Below are 18,632 nucleotides of genomic sequence, written 5' to 3'. Positions count from 1 at the left end.
TACTATATAAACATTTACTGACCCATGACACTATATAAACTTGAAAACAGTAACATTTCTTTTAAAGTATTAAAATAATCGTATCAGTCCAAATTACTGAGGTTTTATTGTTTCTGTACAATTAATGTGTGGAAATTGTCACAACATTCTAACTGTTCTATTAACCTTTAAAGAAAAAAAGGGCAAAATTTAATGATAATTTTGGCCAAGAGGAGACAAATGAGGAATAATGATGACCAACAACTAGCATAAAATTATTATTCATCTGGAATAATGAAAATATAACAATGAGTTCCTGTTAGACACTGTACTAATAATCATATACACAACCTAACTTTTAATCCTAGCAACACCATCAAGGTATTATGTATCCAGGTACTGTTAGTACAATGATCTCCATTTTATAGTCTAGAATATAAGATCAGACTAGAATAAAAGATTATAAAGCTAGTAAAAACAAAAGGTTGGTATTGAACTCAGGTTTACATGGTTCCAGCATCCAGGCACTGAGTCATATTGTACTACTGCACCTCCGAGTATTTTTACTGTGAAAATGTGTTCACATAGAAGAACTACATGTATTCCAGTAGATGCAGTGGGATCCGATTTTAACAGCTCATTGAAATACGGACTCAGATAGTCCACAAGCTGTGTCATGCCTCTTGCAATGCTTCAGTTTCAAATAATACCCAGGGATAATTATCTGTTTGGAAGATAATAAGACTAAGAAACAACTAACTCAGATTCAAAATGCACAGAATGTCTGAATACATATTTTCTACATTGCTTCCTGTAGGATTTTTTCCAGTGGTAAATTTTCACTGGTTTACAGTTCATCAGAATCATCCTCAGAAGTAACTAGGATATCAATTCCATTTGAATTTACAACTAAAGACTCAACTGACAAAAAACCATCTGTGGTGCTTCCTTTCATGAATGACTTTAAAACTTGTCTTTAGATGAATGAAATCAGCCTCCAATCTAATTTTCTATGAAGATCAATTATTTCATTTGGCAGGAGAACAACTTTTCTTTCATAGGATATTTCGCTAATAAAAAAGACTTTTCATAATTTATGCTAAAGTCTTTTAACAATGTTACTGTTAAGAGCACACACTAAAAACAAATATGGATGAACTTTTACTAAGCTCAATTTATGATGAGAATTATATGCTGTCGAAAATAACCAGGGGACATTGTAAGGTAGAACTCTTATAATCAGTAGAGAAATCGTGGGTTGAGTCTCAGGTTATAATTTAGCACCTTTGGCTAAATAAAGAGTAACCACCTTTTCAATTCACTCCAGTACTCTTGCCTGGAAAATCCCATGGATGGAGGAGCCTGGTAGGCTGCTGTCCATGGGGTCGCTAAGAGTCAGACATGACTGAGTGACTTCACTTTCACTTTTCACTTTCATGCATTGGAGAAGGAAATGGCAACCCACTCCAGTGTTCTTGCCTGGAGAATCCCAGGGACGGGGTAGCCTGATGGGCTGCAGTCTATGGGGTCGCACAGAATCGGACACGACTGAAGCGACTTAGCAGCAGCAGCAGCAGCAGCAACTTTTTCAACTAGGACTTATTGTAGAAATTTAACTTTATTTGCATATCCTTGGTAAGCAAAAATAAGACTCAAGTTGAACCTATTTAAGCATAACACTTCTATTTCTTTTAAAGTTAAATGCACTACATTTCCTATTTTAATAATATTTATCCTTCCTTAATATATTTATAAATTTATAGGATGAGTGATTTAGCACATGTCACTTCAGCAAGCTGAGCTGTTTTCCTAATTTGTGAAGACTGAATGATCATGTATGTTAAATAGCTTTGCAAACTGTCAAGCCCACACAAATATAAATTGCTACTGATGAGTTATTTTTTTTTAATTTACAGGATGAAATAATGACAAACTTTTGAAAATAATTTAGTAATCAAATTAGCTTCACTTCAATCATTGGATTCAAAAATAATTTAAAAATTCATTGTACACTGGAATGAGGAAACTGGAACCTCCCCTCAGTGAAACCACCACCTCCAGAAAAAGACGTAATTTCAAAGTCCTATTCACACAATATTTTTATGTAATTCTGGAATGTTCTAAGTGGGGTAAGTTACTCCACTAGCCAAAAATAAGTTAGTGGGGTTCACTACTAAATGTTCAAAAGCATAAGCTTTCAACAATGATGTGTCAAAAGACTCTCCAAGAGAGTTCTGATCAACTAACAAATGAAGTATGAGGACTGTATCCAAATGGACAGGTCGTCGTCTTTTCAGGGGATCTGCCTTAACTGAGACGCTAATTTTAATTTGCCTTGAGAACAGAATTTGGCTCTCTTCTGTTTTCTCATCCCATTCAGAAGTAAGATTCTGGAGAGGAAGAGTTAAAACTGGAGTAAGATCCAATGGTCCTTTATCTCCTAGTTCTTGTCCACTTACTCAAAATTTCAGATGAAGTCAGGAAGAGTGTTCAGCACTACTCTGGTGATCTGACTGCCTATGATAAGCCCTTTTTTCCAGATCAGTTGTAATTCTCCTCCCGAAGTAAAGGGAAAGATCACATCAGCTGAAGACAGTTATCTTCCAACTGCTATTAAGGCAGTGTTTGTAGCTACTTATAAACATCTGTAATCTCTGAAAGAAAAGAAATATGCAACAAACAAAAACAGCCTCCCTTCTATAACAACTTATATAACGGCAACCATGATATCTTTGTAAGAGATAAAAGAGATTCAAAGACAACATAGAAAAAATTTTTAAATGTCTGAAATGGTTGAAAATTAGCAACTCCATGGGACAACACAGCTGTCAATATTCATACACAATGAAAATCATAGGGATCATACATACATGTAAACACATAACTGAATTTTCAGAGAAGAAGATTTATTTAAGGGATAAATTTTTTAAAAAGGCAGAGTCAAAAGGTAAAAATATTTTCAATTAAAAAAAGCTTCAAAAAAAACAGCAACAAATATAAAATAATCTATGAGATTATTAATAAACAAAAAAAATCTTCTACATATAAAAATATAGAAAAGTTCTGCTGGCTGTAATATATTGTAGAAACAAAGACTAGGTTTCCTACATTGGGGATGAAATGAATCACTTTTTTCATCTTTAGAAATTAAAAATAATTCTTAAAAAAGTGATTCAATTTATAAAAATTTACAATAAAACAAAAATATATAACAGAAATTTATATATTTGAACCATAATTAATAAATAAAATTTAAAAGTGAAATAAACTATAATATACAGTGGGGAGATAGGGTAATTTTTTCTTTTCTATTCTTATTTTTCTTTACTGAGCATATATTACTTTAACAATGAAGAAAATAATCTAAGTTTTAAAAATTTCACATCTTCTATAAAATACTGAAATTGTAGATTGAGAACCAACGTAAATCAAGTGATTCACAAAAGGGAATTACCTTTTTCGAAGGAGTGTGAGTCTCTATAAATTCTTTTAATTCAAAGAAACTCCAAGTTCTACTGAATACATTAGAAAAACCTTTGTAGACATAATATATGTAACAAGTTATTCATAAATGATAACTTACAGTAGAAAACCATAGCATTCCCAATTAAGAATTATATATACTATCCTAATTATCTGCTGATAAAAACACAATGACTATATTATAAATGCTCAAATAAATAAGGATCTCTAAGACTCAGAGATATAGCATAATGCATATTTAGTAGATATCTGTTACCATTTCACTGTATAGAGTATGTATATGCAATGAAGAAGGCTACATTAAAAACCAGTTTTACAAAATTATTAAACATTTAAAGCTAATACTTGGAGGTACTCTATTCCTATATATTGGTTGATATGAAATAAAGTGTTAAATTTATCATACTGATTGAGAGATAAGTATAGACATAAAAATGGTTTATCACATTAAGACAGACCAAGTCATAAATGCCTACATATGACCATTATAAATTATTCTAATTAGCTCCCCCATCATGGTCTCTGTTACTTAAAATAATGTATTTCATTCTTCTTTGATTCAGGACTTTCTGTAATGTTTCCTATAGAATGCTTTGAACTCACTGCACTTCATAAATCTGAATATTCATCCACTGAAAGATTAAATTAATGACCTATACATTTTAATTGATCTCCATTTATTTCCAAGCTGTAGGGATAGAATAATAAATAAAACTAAAATTCTTTTTACATATCCATCATAATTATTATTTGACCTAAATGAACAATCTGTGTATCTTGTTTAGACCCTATAGGATCTTTAATATTTTGGACTTTTATAATAAACTATTAATATGCAAGGAAACAAAAAGCTGAGGCTTGAAGGTACAGTAGAAAAGTAATCAAAAACAGTTGGGATGGTTGTTTCTGGTCCTCCTCCATCACTACAGGAGAGTATAACAAAATTTTACCATAGGATTTAAATCAGACAAACTACTACAGCAGCTATTACAGCAGTCATCATTTGATAGTGTACATGACTTTGGGACATAAAATAAAGCAGCTCATATTTCATGTTGAACTTTGATGTCCTAGTCACAGATCTAACATGGCTCCATCTGTAAATTTTCATAATGTGACCTGGAAGTCAACACTCAACACTGCACAATGATATATGTGTTTTTAACAATTTCAGAAGGTAAAATTTATAAAATTCTGATCATTTTAAAAATAGGAGCAAACTGAAAATTTCAACTTCCTTTTTAATAAGGAATATTCCAAGTCAGTAATATTATTCTGGACTTCATTTGTTATATCTATACCAATGTGAACACTAAATAATTTCATTTACAGGTTTTTATAAGCAGATTATTTATCCATGGTAATAGGTATTCACGAATTCAGGATTTTTATAAATTTTTCTTCCTGTCAGTTTTTACTATGCTATTCAAATGTAAAGTAGACACAAAGGAAATAGAGAATAAATGATTATTCCCTTCAGGAAGAAGACAGAAGAACCCTCCATCTCCTTTTATATTCATAAGCAATGACTGCACAGAAATTTAGAATATAAATAAAGTTAAAGGATATGGAAAGGTATGGTATTACATAGTCAATCTTTCAAACTCACTTTCTCACTAGACTTTATTAGATGGAAACTCTCAGTTTTAAAGTTCTAATTAATTATAAAGCCACTAATCAACAAAATAATTGTTCATTTTATTTAAAATTCCAAAATTGAACTCATTTTCTATATATTTAATGAGGAATAAGAAGATATTTTTGTCAAAGTCCTATATCTCTATCAAGAAACCATATAGCAATCCTGTCTTGAGTTTTTCTCAAATAAAAGTAACAATAAATATATTTTTAGAACTAGAAAAATAACTAATACCGGTCAGCAGAGAAGTTTGAAAAGAGTATTTCACTGGGGCAAGAAAACAGAAAGAACAAGGGCAATTATACTGTTAAAAGAATATATGTCACTTCCAAGGGCTAAATCCTTAAGGATGAATCCCTAAGGCCACATGAACAAAGTGTTCAAGTTAATTTAAAATATTATTTTAAATCTCTTTACTATTCTGGAAATCTTAAGTAAATGTAATTCTACCTCCAGTTTTCATTAATATGGTAAGGCACTGCTGAAATATCCAGAACTGTTTCCAGATAAATTCTTATGGACCTTTATGAAATCTGTACCACAGAATTAAGTGTCACAGACCAATCAAAGGAAACTCAGTTGTAAATGTCTTGCAAATAAGCAGTTTAGCATTTTCCCCTTTAGAAAGGCCTCATGCTTAGCAAAGCTGCGATCTAAGAAGTCAATGAAGAAATAACCAGACCCTTCCTTCCTCAGGCACATACTATACATAACAACAGACTCTATTTCAGCTTCCAGGAGAAGCAGCAGGCTTTGATTTTGAGCAAGGGTAAGAAAGCAGTGGATGCTGACAAATACAAACTGTCTCTGATTCCAGTAGTGACTACTTTAATGGTTTCAGTGTTTTAATTTATTTACTTATTCTAAAAGATAAGAATATAATATTTTGAGGAAAACAGTAAGTAAATTCTTTGACAGTCATGTGTTTCTCAGTCCTAGCATACATAACCTTGATTTCTTGAATCAATGCTAGGCAGGTAGAATTTCAAGAGCTAAATGTTTAGCTTCTTTTTTTGGTAACCTCAGTATCAAAAATCTGAAATAGTCATTTTCTAAGAAATAGGGAATAATAATTTATAGAGATAAAATCTTGATAAACCTAAGAATCAGAAGAGACTCAATTAATTATTGGCTGAACAAACCAAAAGGTGAACAATTATGGCAATTATCTACTACAATCTGATATGTTTATTATAAGCAAAATGCTTAACATAAGGTAAATGTTCCTCTGTTGATCCAAATGCAGAGCAGTCATAAGGGATTTTACATCATACTATTAACAGTCATTAACTGATGTACATTAAGTACTCAGTTATTTAATGAGTATTAAAAACTAGGAAGCATTATAATAATTGCTACTTTCTAGACAGATCTACAATGAGAGTACATTAAAAAGATGTGCTTTTTAAGTACATCTGGTATAACAGAAAGAACAAAAATTTTCATCTAGGTTGAAAGAAAGCCTTTGGCACACAAAACATAAAACAGATTTCCTTATAGATCTTTCAGAAACATAGATTATGACATTTTTCCAATATTACCCAAAAGAAATACATATATCTATGCTTACTATAAAAATTCTTCTAATGTCCTGAGTTAATTCATAACATTTTACAATAAGGATATAGCACATGGATATGTAAGTTAAAATGACTGTAAAACCAACTTTTTTCACTGTTTCACAAAAACTATACATAATAAAATGAAATTATAAGGAGAACCAAAGAACATATTTTTCACTCTCAGACTATAAATTATTTCACTGTATAACCTTTAAAACAAATCATGAATGTTTCTTATAATAGTAGTTAAACTTATTAGATTTTGGAATAGAACAACAAATTTGTATCGCTTCAAGTTACAGAAGTTTATTACTATTAAAAGAAATTTGACAAAATACTTCTGAAATGCTGAATAAGCATAAATTATTGACTGGCTACTATTTTTCTTTTTTTTCAAAACTCAATGACATTATAATACAGCCCATAAAATCTACAGAGAACATTAAAAACAGCATTTTGCTAACAAACAAGCAGATAATTTAAAATGAAACTAATGAACATTTTTAAAAATTGTCTAATTTTAAATCTTAAAGACAAACTGTTATTGCAAAGCTATAAAATACATACAAGCAAATGCTGTAACATACGGCATGCCCTACTTTGGCTGTAAAATACATTTTTTGGTGCTTAATGCAGTAATTCTTGTTTTTGAAAACAAAAGAACATTTTAAAAGGAAAAAGTACTTTTATCTCTCTAAAAATGGACATACAGGCATTATGGTAGTAATCATATAAAACATGTTAATGAAACATCCCAAATAAAATTACAAAGAACATATAGATTTTAACATTTCAGAATCTAATCATCATCATCATCATCACTACTTCTACTGTGAGTAACAATCCACTCCCTGTAGACCTGAATTTTCTGTAAGCATGGTAAAGAAAAAAAGAAGCACAAAGGTTAGTTAAGTATGGCAAACTGCTTGGAAAACATGTACAATTATGAAATGTTCAAGAAGTCAATAATATCCATAATTACTATCCCACTTAGACTTCAGCTCTAAGTGGGGTAGTAATTATGGATATTATATTTCATAATCTAATAGACTTAACTAAACTCCACTGGTTGGCACATTTAATGTATAAAATAACTTGGTGATATTAGTAAATTATTCCATGACTGTGTTAGAATTATTTTCTTTCTCTAGTAGGCAACTTTAACAGATTACTAGGAAGTACTATAATAATGTGTCACCTTCTAGACAGAAAGGTATACAATCAGAGTGTATCTCATATTTAGTTACCAAACATAGGCACATATAATTTAGTAAACACAGAGCACCCTTTTTAGAAAGTCAGAAAATAAAAGGACCAACATCTGAAAGTACTAAATACTTTCTAAGGGCATTATTGTTAAATCACTTAGGTTAAATTGAGGTAGATGAGATTTGAAATACTGACTATGTGTCACCTACTTCTTTACAACAGTACTGGTATTTATGTATATTAGTATTTGCTAATAGTAAAGTTTTAATTCAAAAAATTACTGTTACCGCTAAAACAGCAACCCACTTCTTACACCTGTGAGGGAATAATGCCAAACCCAAACATTCACACAAGACATCTGGTGAGTTCCTATAGGTATTCAGACTAATACAGTGCTTACTGCACTTGCTGAAAAATAAGCAGTGGCTGACAAGGATCGTGAATTTTTAGTCATTTAAACAGCTCTTTCAGCAATTAATACTAAGACTGCCCCTCTGAAAATAATAGGCATGTTTAAAAATACAGTCAATAGTCATGGCCTTAAATCCCAAAGTTTAAAGCTTTCAAAAACAATCAATGGAAAAAAGTGTAGGACAAATTCACTTGTTACTGAAATCAAGAAATCAAACATGAGAAACTTTTGGTATCTCATGGCTTCCTTTTCATCTGTTCTCTAATAATGAGGATGTATGTCTAAACTCTCTTCACCACTCTAAATTCTCTTCACTGAATATTAACTATTCAGTATAATAAAATGAATTAATAATATGTTAATTATGTTCTAATAAGGGAAGGCAGGTACTGAGTAGGTATGTATATTTCAACTGTATAACAATGGGGGATTTCTACATTTCCAAGGAATGATATACTATCCTTAAGAGTCTGTCAACATGCTATTTAGAACACGATCTCTCAGTAGATTGCCAGTTTTATCCCAACATGCAATTATTTTGATGCTTTAAAAACATTTTAATACAATGTAAACACAACGTAAAACCACATAACTAAATGTCATATATTAACACAATGCTTAGAGTTTATGGAAGTATGTTTAATCCAAAATTATATACTGGGCATGTAGTGGGTAAAATATTAAAATTTGAAATCTTTACCCTGATCACTTTAAACGTAACAGTATTTAAAATATCAAGGCTATAGAGGAAAAACCGTATCTCTCCACAATTTACTATTACTATGAATATTTTCAAGTCTGTACAACAGAATGACTCCTTGTTTTAAAATAAATCATTTAATTTAGCATTACACATCTAAACCACAGAAACGACTTTAAATTGGTATATCCTCTTGTGAACATCTACAGCATAATCCAGATTTTAAAAAGTCCAATTTACAAAGTAAAAGCTATATAAACAGATAAAATACTTCACCTTCAAACTTACTATTGCTCCAAAAGCTAACTTTCTTTACTAAAAGATGCTGGTTTTCATGTGAGTTGCTTATTAATTTCACAGGGTTTTAAATAGACCATACAAACACAGAGCAGGAGGAAGAGTCATGGTCATTTAAGCAACTTCAAAAGAAAAGGAGAACCCAAGAATTCACAATAGCAGTAGTCATGATTTTTTTGTTATACTGTCTAACTGGACAGGAGGATTATATCTGGAATATTAGTGGTTTGAAGGAAGTACCCTAAACAGAAACTGTCAAACTGGGTAAATAAGCACCATCAATTAAGAAGGAATGTAAGGCACAATGGCTTTCAACAAATCTAGCAAATCCAGTACAGAACTAAGAATATTCTATAAAAAGATCAGATCTGCTAAAAATTCTATACAAAATGTTACCAATATAAAAGCTTTTCTTTGCATTCAAAATACTGAAACAGTTGTATGTAGTTTGTAAATTTTAAGACTAAAATCTATTGTTGGCTTTCACTTGCAAAGTCATGCATTAACTGTTTTCATATCAAACTTTTTGATGCCTGTAAAAAAGAAAAAAAAGATCTCATAGCACATTTAAAACCTAAGTAAATGTAAGAAACTTTAAATGAAATTAAGCAGAACTATAAAAGCCCAAATATCCAAATACATATTTAAAGCAATATATAGCTACCTAAAAAAAAAAAAAACTGATGACTAAATTAATTTTAATTAATAAGTTATTTCTTCACCCACCTGTAACATTTGATTTCCAGTACCATCCCTCAACCTGTAAGGTCTGATAACTCCATCTTCATTAAAGAACCTAGGGGGTCGCAGACTCTCCACTTCATCAGAAGTCTCTGTCGCTCTAGAGGGAAAATGTATAACTTGACTTTAAAAATTACTCAAAAACTCCTAGTATGCTTTAAAATGCAACTATCAATACTAAAAAAGATCTTTTGGACTAAATGAGACCATTACCTCACTTCTCCATTTTAAAATCTGTCTTCTGACACAAATAGTGTAAGTTTTCTAGAAAAATATAGAACTGTAAAGAAGTTTTTGTATAGATTCTCTTGGATTTTCTTTGTAGACGAGAATCAGAGAATCAGCATATGAGTACTGCTTTTTCTCTTCTGATTTAAGACTTTTAATTTCTTTTGCTTTTCCTATTTCCTACTATATTGCATTATTAGCTCCTCCAACACAATGCTAAAGATGGCACTCAGGCACCCTTCTCTTGTTCCTAACCTTTAAAAAGAAAGCTTCAAAGAGTTCTTCATGAAGGATAGATATCAGCAACTTTTTTTTTTAAGGCACTTCTTGTGAAGCCAAGTAAGTTAATTTCTACTTTTAGTTTCCTAACAGTTTTTTTTTTTGGTCATTGTTACTGAAATCTTGAATGAGCAATGGATTTAAATAGGGAATTTCCCCCCGGTCATTGCTGTAATTCTGTGGTTTATCTCCTTCAATCTATTCATGTTTTAAGTCACATTACATGATTTTCCAGTGTTCAAATACCTTCACATTCCTGAGCCTTGATATGTACTGTTTGAAACACATACACACATTGCTGAATTTGGTAATATGTTAACATTTTTGACTGTATGGACATACATGAGATTGACTCACTTATTTGATCATTCATGCATTCAACAAATATTCACCCATTCAATAAATATTAAGAGCATATAATATATCCAGTGGTCATGTATGGATGTGAGAGTTGGACTGTGAAAAAAGCTGAGTGCCGAAGAATTGATGCCTTTGAACTGTGGTGTTGGAGAAGACTCTTCAGAGTCCCTTGGACTGCAAGGAGATCCATCCAGTCCATCCTAAAGGAGATCAGTCCTGGGTGTTCATTGGAAGGACTGATGCTGAAGCTGAAACTTCAATACTTTGGCCACCTCATGCGAAGAGTTGACTCATTGGAAAAAACCCTGATGCTGGGAGGGATTGGGGGCAGGAAGAGAAGGGGACGACAGAGGATGAGATGGCTGGATGGCATCACCAACTCGATAGACATGAGTTTGAGTGAACTCTGGGAGTTGGTGATGGACAGGGAGGCCTGGCGTGCTGTGATTCATGGGGTTGCAAAGAGTCGGACACAGCTGAGCGACTGAACTGAACTGAATGTATCCATAGTATAAACATATACATATGGATCAATTCTCCAGGTAAAAGCAAAAATTGGCAGAATGGATAAAAAATGTGATCCAATTATATGCTGCCCATAAGAGGCTCATTTTAGAGTCAAAGACACAGATAAATTGAAAGTAAAAGGATGGAAAAACATATACAATGTAAATAATTACCAAAAGAGAGCTGAGATGGCTCTACTAAATCAGAAACAATTAGACTTAAAAAATTCCTGTTAGACACAAAGGACATTTTATTTAGAATTAATTTCTATTAGAATATAGTTCATTTACACAGTTGTGTTAGTTTCAGATGTACAGCAAAATGAATCAGTTACACATACACATATATCCATTCTTTTTTAGATTCTTTCCCCATATAGGCCATGACAGAGTACTGAGTAGAGTTCCCTGTGCTATATAGTAGGTCCTTACTATTATCTATTTTACATATAAAAGTGTGTATATGTCAAAGCCAATCTCCCAATTTATCCCTCCCTTCCCTACCCCTTGGCTTCCTTGGTATCTCAGATGGTAAAGAAACCACCTGCAAAGCAGGAGACCCTGGTTCAATTTATGGGTTGGGAAGATCCTCTGGAAAAGGGATAGGCTACCCATTCCAATATTTACGGGCTTCCCTGGTGGCTCAGCTGGTGAAGAATCTGCCTGTAGTGCAGGAGACCTGGGTTCAATCACTGGGTTGGGAAGATCCCCTGGAGAAGGGAACGGCTACCCACTCCAGTATTCTGGCCTGGAGAACTCCATGGACTGTATATAGTGCATGGGGTCGCCAAGAGTTGGACACGACTGAGCGACTTTCATTTTCACATTCCCTAACCCCTGGTAACCAGTTTGTTTTCTACATTTGTAACTATTTATGCTTTGTAGATAAGTTCATTTGTACCATTTTTGTAGATTCCACACGTATGCAATATCATATATTTGTCTTTGACTTACTTCACTCATTCTGACAATCTCTAGCTTCATCCATATCACTGCAAATGGCATTATTTTTTTCTTTTCTATGGCTAATAATATTCCATTGTATATCTGTACCACATCTTCTTTATTCATTCATCTGTTGATGGACATTTAGGTTGCTTCCATATCCTGGCTATTGTAAACAGTGCTTCAGTGAACACTTGGGGGGCATGTATCTTTTGGAATTATGGTTTTCTCCAGATATAAATGCCCTTGAGTGGGACAGCTGTATCATATGCTAGCTCTATTTTTAGTTTTTTAAGGAACTCCCATATTGTTCTCCATAGTGGTTGTACTAATTACATTGTCACCAACTTGTAGGAAGGTTCGCTTTTCTCCACACCCTCTCCAGCACTTATTGTCTATAGATTTTATTGATGATGGCCAATCTGACTGGCTGTAGTTCTGATCTGCATTTCTCTAGCATTAATAATCAGTGACACCGGACATCTTTCCATGTGCTTTTTTAGCCATCACTATGTCTTCTTTTGCGAAATGTCTGTTTAGGTCTTTCACACATTTTTTTGATTGGGTTGTTTGTTTCTTTGCTATTGATCTGCATGAGTTGTCTGTATATTTTGGAGAATAATCCACTGTCAGTTTTCATTCCAAAGAAGTTCAGTTCAGTCAGTTCAGTTGTGTCCAACTCTTTGCGACCCCATGAATGGCAGCAAGCCAGGCCTCCCTGTCCATCACCAACTCCCGGAGTTTACTCAAACTCATGTCCATCGAGTTGGTGATGCCATCCAGCCATCTCATCCTCTGTCGCCCCCTTCTCCTCCTGCTTCCAATCCCTCCCAGCATGAGGGTCTTTTCCATCCTAAAGAAAGTCAATGCCAAAGAATGTTCAAACTTCTGCACAACTGAATTCATTTCACAAGTTAGCAAAGCAATGCTCAAAATTCTCCAAGCTAGGCTTCAAATAAGCAGGATGACAATATATAGCCTTGACATACTCCTTTCCCAATTTGGAACCAGTCTGTTGTTCCATATCCAATTCTAAGTGTTGCTTCTTGACCCGCAACAGATTTCTCAGGAGACAGGTCAGGTGGTCTGGAAAAGCTTTTAAGTTTAATTAGGTCCCATTTGTTTACTTTTGTTTTTATTTTTATTTTCATTACTCTAGGAGGTGGATCAAAAAAGATCTTGCTGCGAATTATGTCAGAGTATTCTGCCTGTGTTTTTCTCTAAAAGTTTTATAGTATCTGGTCTCCAGTTTAGTTCAGTTCAGTCGCTCAGTCATGTCTGACTCCGCGACCCCATGGACTGCAGCACGCCAGGCCTTTCTGTCCATCACCAACTCCCAGAGTTTATTCAAACTCATGTCCATTGAATTGGGGATGCCATCCAACCATCTCATCCTGTTGTGTCTCCTCCTTCCGCCTTCAGATCTTTCCCAGCATCAGGGTCTTTTCAAATGAGTCAGCTCTTTACATCAGGTAACTGAAGTATTGGAGTTTCAGCTTCAACATCAGTCCTTCCAATGAACACCCAGGACTGATCTCCTTTAGAATGAACTGGATGGATCTCCTTGCAGTCCAAGGGACAATCAAGAGTCTTCTCCACCACCACAGTTCAAAAGCATCAATTCTTCAGTGCTCAGCTTGCTTTAGAGTCCAACTCTCACATCCATACATGACTACTAGAAAAACAATAGCCTTGAGTAGATGGACCTTTGCTGGCAAAGTAATATCTCTGCTTTTCAATATGCTGTCTAGGTTGGTCTTAACCTTCCTTCCAAGGAGTAAGCATCTTTTAATTTCATGGCTGCAGTCACCATCTGCAGTGATTTTGGAGCCCAAAAAAATAAAGTCTGCCACTGTTTCCCCATCTATTTCCCATGAAGTGATGGGACCAGATGCCATGGTCTTACTTTTCTGAATGTTGAGCTTTAAGCCAACTTTTCCACTCTCCTCTTCCACTTTCATCACGAGGCTGTTTAGCTCTTTCTCACTTTCTGCCATAGGGTGGTGTCATCTACATATCTGAGGTTATTGAGATTTCTCACAGCAATCTTAATTCCAGCTTGTGTTTCATTCAGCCCAGTGTTTCTCATGATGTTAAATTAAATAAGTTAAATTTGTAAGTTTATAAACTGCATATAAGTTAAATAAGCAGGGTGACAATATACAGCCTTGACGTACTCCTTTTCCTATAGTACAGTATCTGGTCTTACATTTAGGTATTTAACACATTCTGAGTTTATTTTTATGTATGATGTTAGGACAGAGAAGGCAATGGCACCCCACTCCAGTACTCTTGCCTGGAAAATCCCATGGATGGAGGAGCCTGGAAGGCTGCAGTCCATGGGGTCGCTGAGGGTCAGACACGACTGAGCGACTTCACATTCACTTTTCACTTTCATGTATTGGAGAAAGAAATGGCAACCCACTCCAGTGTTCTTGCCTGGAGAATCCCAGGGACGGGGGAGCCTGGTGGGCTGCCATCTATGGGGTTGCACAGAGTCGGACACGATTGACACGACTTAGCAGCAGCAGCATGTTAGGAAGTGTCCTAATTGTATTCATTTACATGCAGCTGTTCAGTTTTTCTGGAACCACTCATGGAGGAGACTTTTTTCCATTGTATATTCTTGCTTCCTTTATCAGAGATAGGGTGACCATAGGTGCATGGGTTTATCTAGGGACTTTTTACCCTGTTCTGTTGATCTGTATCTCTGTTTTTGTTCCAGTCCTATTCTGTTATGATTACTGTAGCTTTGTAGTATAGTCTGAAGTCAGGGATCCCAATTCCTCCAGTTGTTTTTCTTATTCAGGATTGCCTGGGCTATCAGAAAAACTGTACAAAAAAGATCTTCACAACCTGGATAATCAAGATGGTGTGATCACTCATCTAGAGCCAGACATCCTGGAATGTGAAGTCAAGTGGACCTTAAAAAGCATCACTACAAACAAAGCTAGTGGAGGTGATGGAATTCCAGTAGAGCTATTTTAAATCCTAAAAGATGCTGCTGTGAAAGTGTTGCACTCAAGATGCCAGCAAATTTGGAAAATTCAGCAGTGGCCACAGGACTGGAAAAGGTCAGTTTTCATTCCAATCCCAAAGAAAGGCAATGCCAAAGAATGCTCAAACTACCGCACAATTGCACTCATCTCACATGCTAGTAAAGTAATGCTCAAAATTCTCCAAGCCAGGCTTCAGCAATACGTGAACTGTGAACTTCCTGATGTTCAAGCTGGTTTTAGAAAAGGCAGAGGAACCAGACATCAAATTGCCAACATCCGCTGGATCATGGAAAAAGCAAGAGAGTTCCAGGAAAACATCTATTTCTGCTTTATTGACTATGCCAAAGCCTTTGACTATGTGGATCACAATCAACTGTGGAAAATTCTGAAAGAGATGGGAATACCAGACCACCTGACCTGCCTCTTGAGAAATCTGTATGCAGGTCAGGAAGCAACAGTTAGAACTGGACACGGAACAACAGACTGGTTCCAAATAGGAAAAGGAGTACATCAAGGCTGTATACTGTCAACCTGCTTATTTAACTTCTATGCAGAGTACATCATGAGAAACGCTGGACTGGAAGAAACACAAGCTGGAATCAAGATTGCCGGGAGAAATACCAATAACCTCAGATATGCAGATGACACCACCCTTATGGCAGAAAGTGAAGAGGAACTAAAAAGCCTCTTGATGAAAGTGAAAGAGGAGAGTGAAAAAGTTGGCTTAAAGCTCAACATTCAGAAAACGAAGATCATGGCATCCGGTCCCATCATTTCATGGCAAATAGATGGGGAAACAGTGGAAACAGTGTCAGACTTTATTTTTTTGGGCTCCGAAATCACTGCAGATGGTGACTGCAGCCATGAAATTAAAAGACGCTTACTCCTTGGAAGAAAAGTTATGAGCAACCTAGATAGTATATTCAAAAGCAGAGACATTACTTTGTCGACTAAGGTCTGTCTAGTCAAGGCTATGGTTTTTCCAGTGGTCATGTATGGATGTGAGAGTTTGACTGTGAAGAAGGCTGAGCGCTGAAGAACTGATGCTTTTAAACTGTGGTGTTGGAGAAGACTCTTGAGAGTCCCTTGGACTGCAAGGAGATCCATCCAGTCCATCTTAAAGGAGATCAGCCCTGGGATTTCTTTGGAAGGAATGATGCTAAAGCTGAAACTCCAGTACTTTGGCCACTTCATGCGAAGAGTTGACTCATTGGAGAAGACTTTGATGCTGGGAGGGATTGAGGGCAGGAGAAGAAGGGGACGACAGAGGATGAGATGGCTGGATGGCATCACTGACTCGATGGACGTGAGTCTGACTGAACTCCGGGAGTTGGTGATGGACAGGGAGGCCTGGCGTGCTGCAATTCATGGGGTTGCAAAGAGTCGGACACGACTGAGCGACTGAACTGAACTGTGCTTCCACACAAATTGTAAATTTTTTCTAGTCTAATTCTGTGAAAAATGCATTAATTTCATAGGGATTTCACTGAATCTGAAGATTGCCTTGAGCAGTATAGTTATTTTGACAATATTTATTTTCCAATCCAAGAACTTGGTTTATCTTTCCATCTCTTTTCTGGTCTTTGATTTCTTTCATCAGTGTCTTATAGTTTTCAAAGTACAGGTCTTTTGTTTCCTTAGGTAGATTTATTCCTAGATATTTTATTGTTTTTGATGTAATGGTAAACGGGACTTTACCTTGATTTCTCTTTCTGATTTTTTGTTGTTAGTGTATATGAATGCAAGAGATGTCTGTGTATTAATTTTATAGCCTGCAATATTACCAAATTCATTGATGAGCTCCAGCAGTTTTCTGGTAGCATCTTTAGGATTTTCCATGTATAGTATCATGTCATCTGCAAACAGTGACAGTCTTACTTCTTTTCCAATTTGGATTCCTTTTATTTCTTTTTCTTCTCTGATTACCATGTATAATTCCTTATTTTTACTGACTTTTGAGTTTATCTGATGACTATGATTCAATAATTATAGTTGTGAAACCAACGTTACAGGCAGAAGAAACTGAGGCTTTTTTCTAATCTTAACTTTAAACTAAAACAGTAAACACTGCATCATGGGAATAGTATGAAATAGCGACTTAAAAGGAGCAGCTCATTTAATGACAATGATTATTCCTATAGAACAGGAAGTGAAAGATAATACAAAAGAAAAAGATCAGGGAGATATTCACCCACCAACTTTGTAAGTTTGGTTTTTAAGTTAAATTCATTAGCATGAATTTAATCAATTGTTTTATATGTTACAAACTTCTAGAATAGAGGCAGCAATAATGTAACTAGTAAATTTTAGTCTTATAATAAATATAATTTGGAGGAAAAAAGAACATGTTTTAAAATTATTTGCACAAGTGACGAGAAACAGAAAAGATGTGATAGTTCACAGCAAATGAAATCATAAAGGAAGATATGAATGCAAGCTGAGTTTGAACGAGGAATATAAAAAGTCATTCTTTACTTCTCAAAAAAGGAATTAGAGTATTACATTTGCTAATTTTATAACTAATGTATAGAATTACATTATTGTAAAGTATTTCAATCAAAGTAAAAAGCTGAATTTGCCAAACATTTCCTCCCAAGGCTTCTGGGAATGAATGATGAATAAAGCAGAACTGAAGATGAAATGATGCAATGCAAAAAAGTATCAAAAGCAATTAGGAAGATCATATGTAACTTGCTGTTATTATTGGGTTCATAGCTAAGTGCCCTGGGTCAAACAGATTTACCTCATTTCTCTTGAGTGAAGCATTTTACATCAGGAGAATTTACCTTTTTATTCCCTGAAATGTACTGCTAGCCATGTCTATGATGCCTCCAGTTGGCCTTGTCACTGCTCCAACTAAACCTTTCCCAACACCTTTAAAGAAACCAGTTGCTCCTTCTTTCTGAGCTCCTGGAAAGAAAAAAGACAGAGTTTTTGACAACTGGATTAAGAATAAAAAAGGAATCAATTCATGAAATATATATATCACCCGAAAGAATTATTATACTCACCTTTGATTGGTTTTGTAACAATTCCTGTTATGCCACTTACAAAACCCTACAGGAAAAGCACAAATGAAAATTTACAATAATTTGATGTGATACTTTGAAGAACCAAGTCTGGCTTACAAAAGAAATACAGAATGCTGCTTTCTAGATACCACAAGAATTAATGTATTTCCTACACATTTTATTTAAACAGAGTATTTTAAAGGCTGCTGACATATTTTTTTATATATGACAACCCCACTGCTCCTCTAACATCCAAATAATATTTGAGTGAATGCAAGTTTT

General features: G+C 34.5%; 1 protein-coding gene across 1 annotated transcript in view; it reads right to left on the bottom strand.

Annotated features, from left to right (window-relative positions):
- VPS13A (vacuolar protein sorting 13 homolog A) overlaps nucleotides 1-18,632 on the bottom strand; it is a 269,575-nt gene that overhangs the window by 17,555 nt on the left and 233,388 nt on the right. The window contains exons 66-68 of the mRNA XM_052644629.1: nucleotides 18,351-18,396; nucleotides 18,126-18,249; nucleotides 10,008-10,122 (exon numbers count right to left, since the gene is read on the bottom strand). Of these exons, the coding sequence (XP_052500589.1) occupies nucleotides 10,008-10,122; nucleotides 18,126-18,249; nucleotides 18,351-18,396 (285 nt within the window). The remainder of the gene's footprint in view (nucleotides 1-10,007; nucleotides 10,123-18,125; nucleotides 18,250-18,350; nucleotides 18,397-18,632) is intronic.

The sequence above is a fragment of the Budorcas taxicolor genome, chromosome 8 (assembly GCF_023091745.1).
Source record: "Budorcas taxicolor isolate Tak-1 chromosome 8, Takin1.1, whole genome shotgun sequence".
In the NCBI taxonomy this organism is placed as follows: domain Eukaryota; kingdom Metazoa; phylum Chordata; class Mammalia; order Artiodactyla; family Bovidae; genus Budorcas; species Budorcas taxicolor.
Note: the sequence above shows the minus strand (reverse complement) of the source record. Positions and strands in the feature narration are given on the sequence as shown.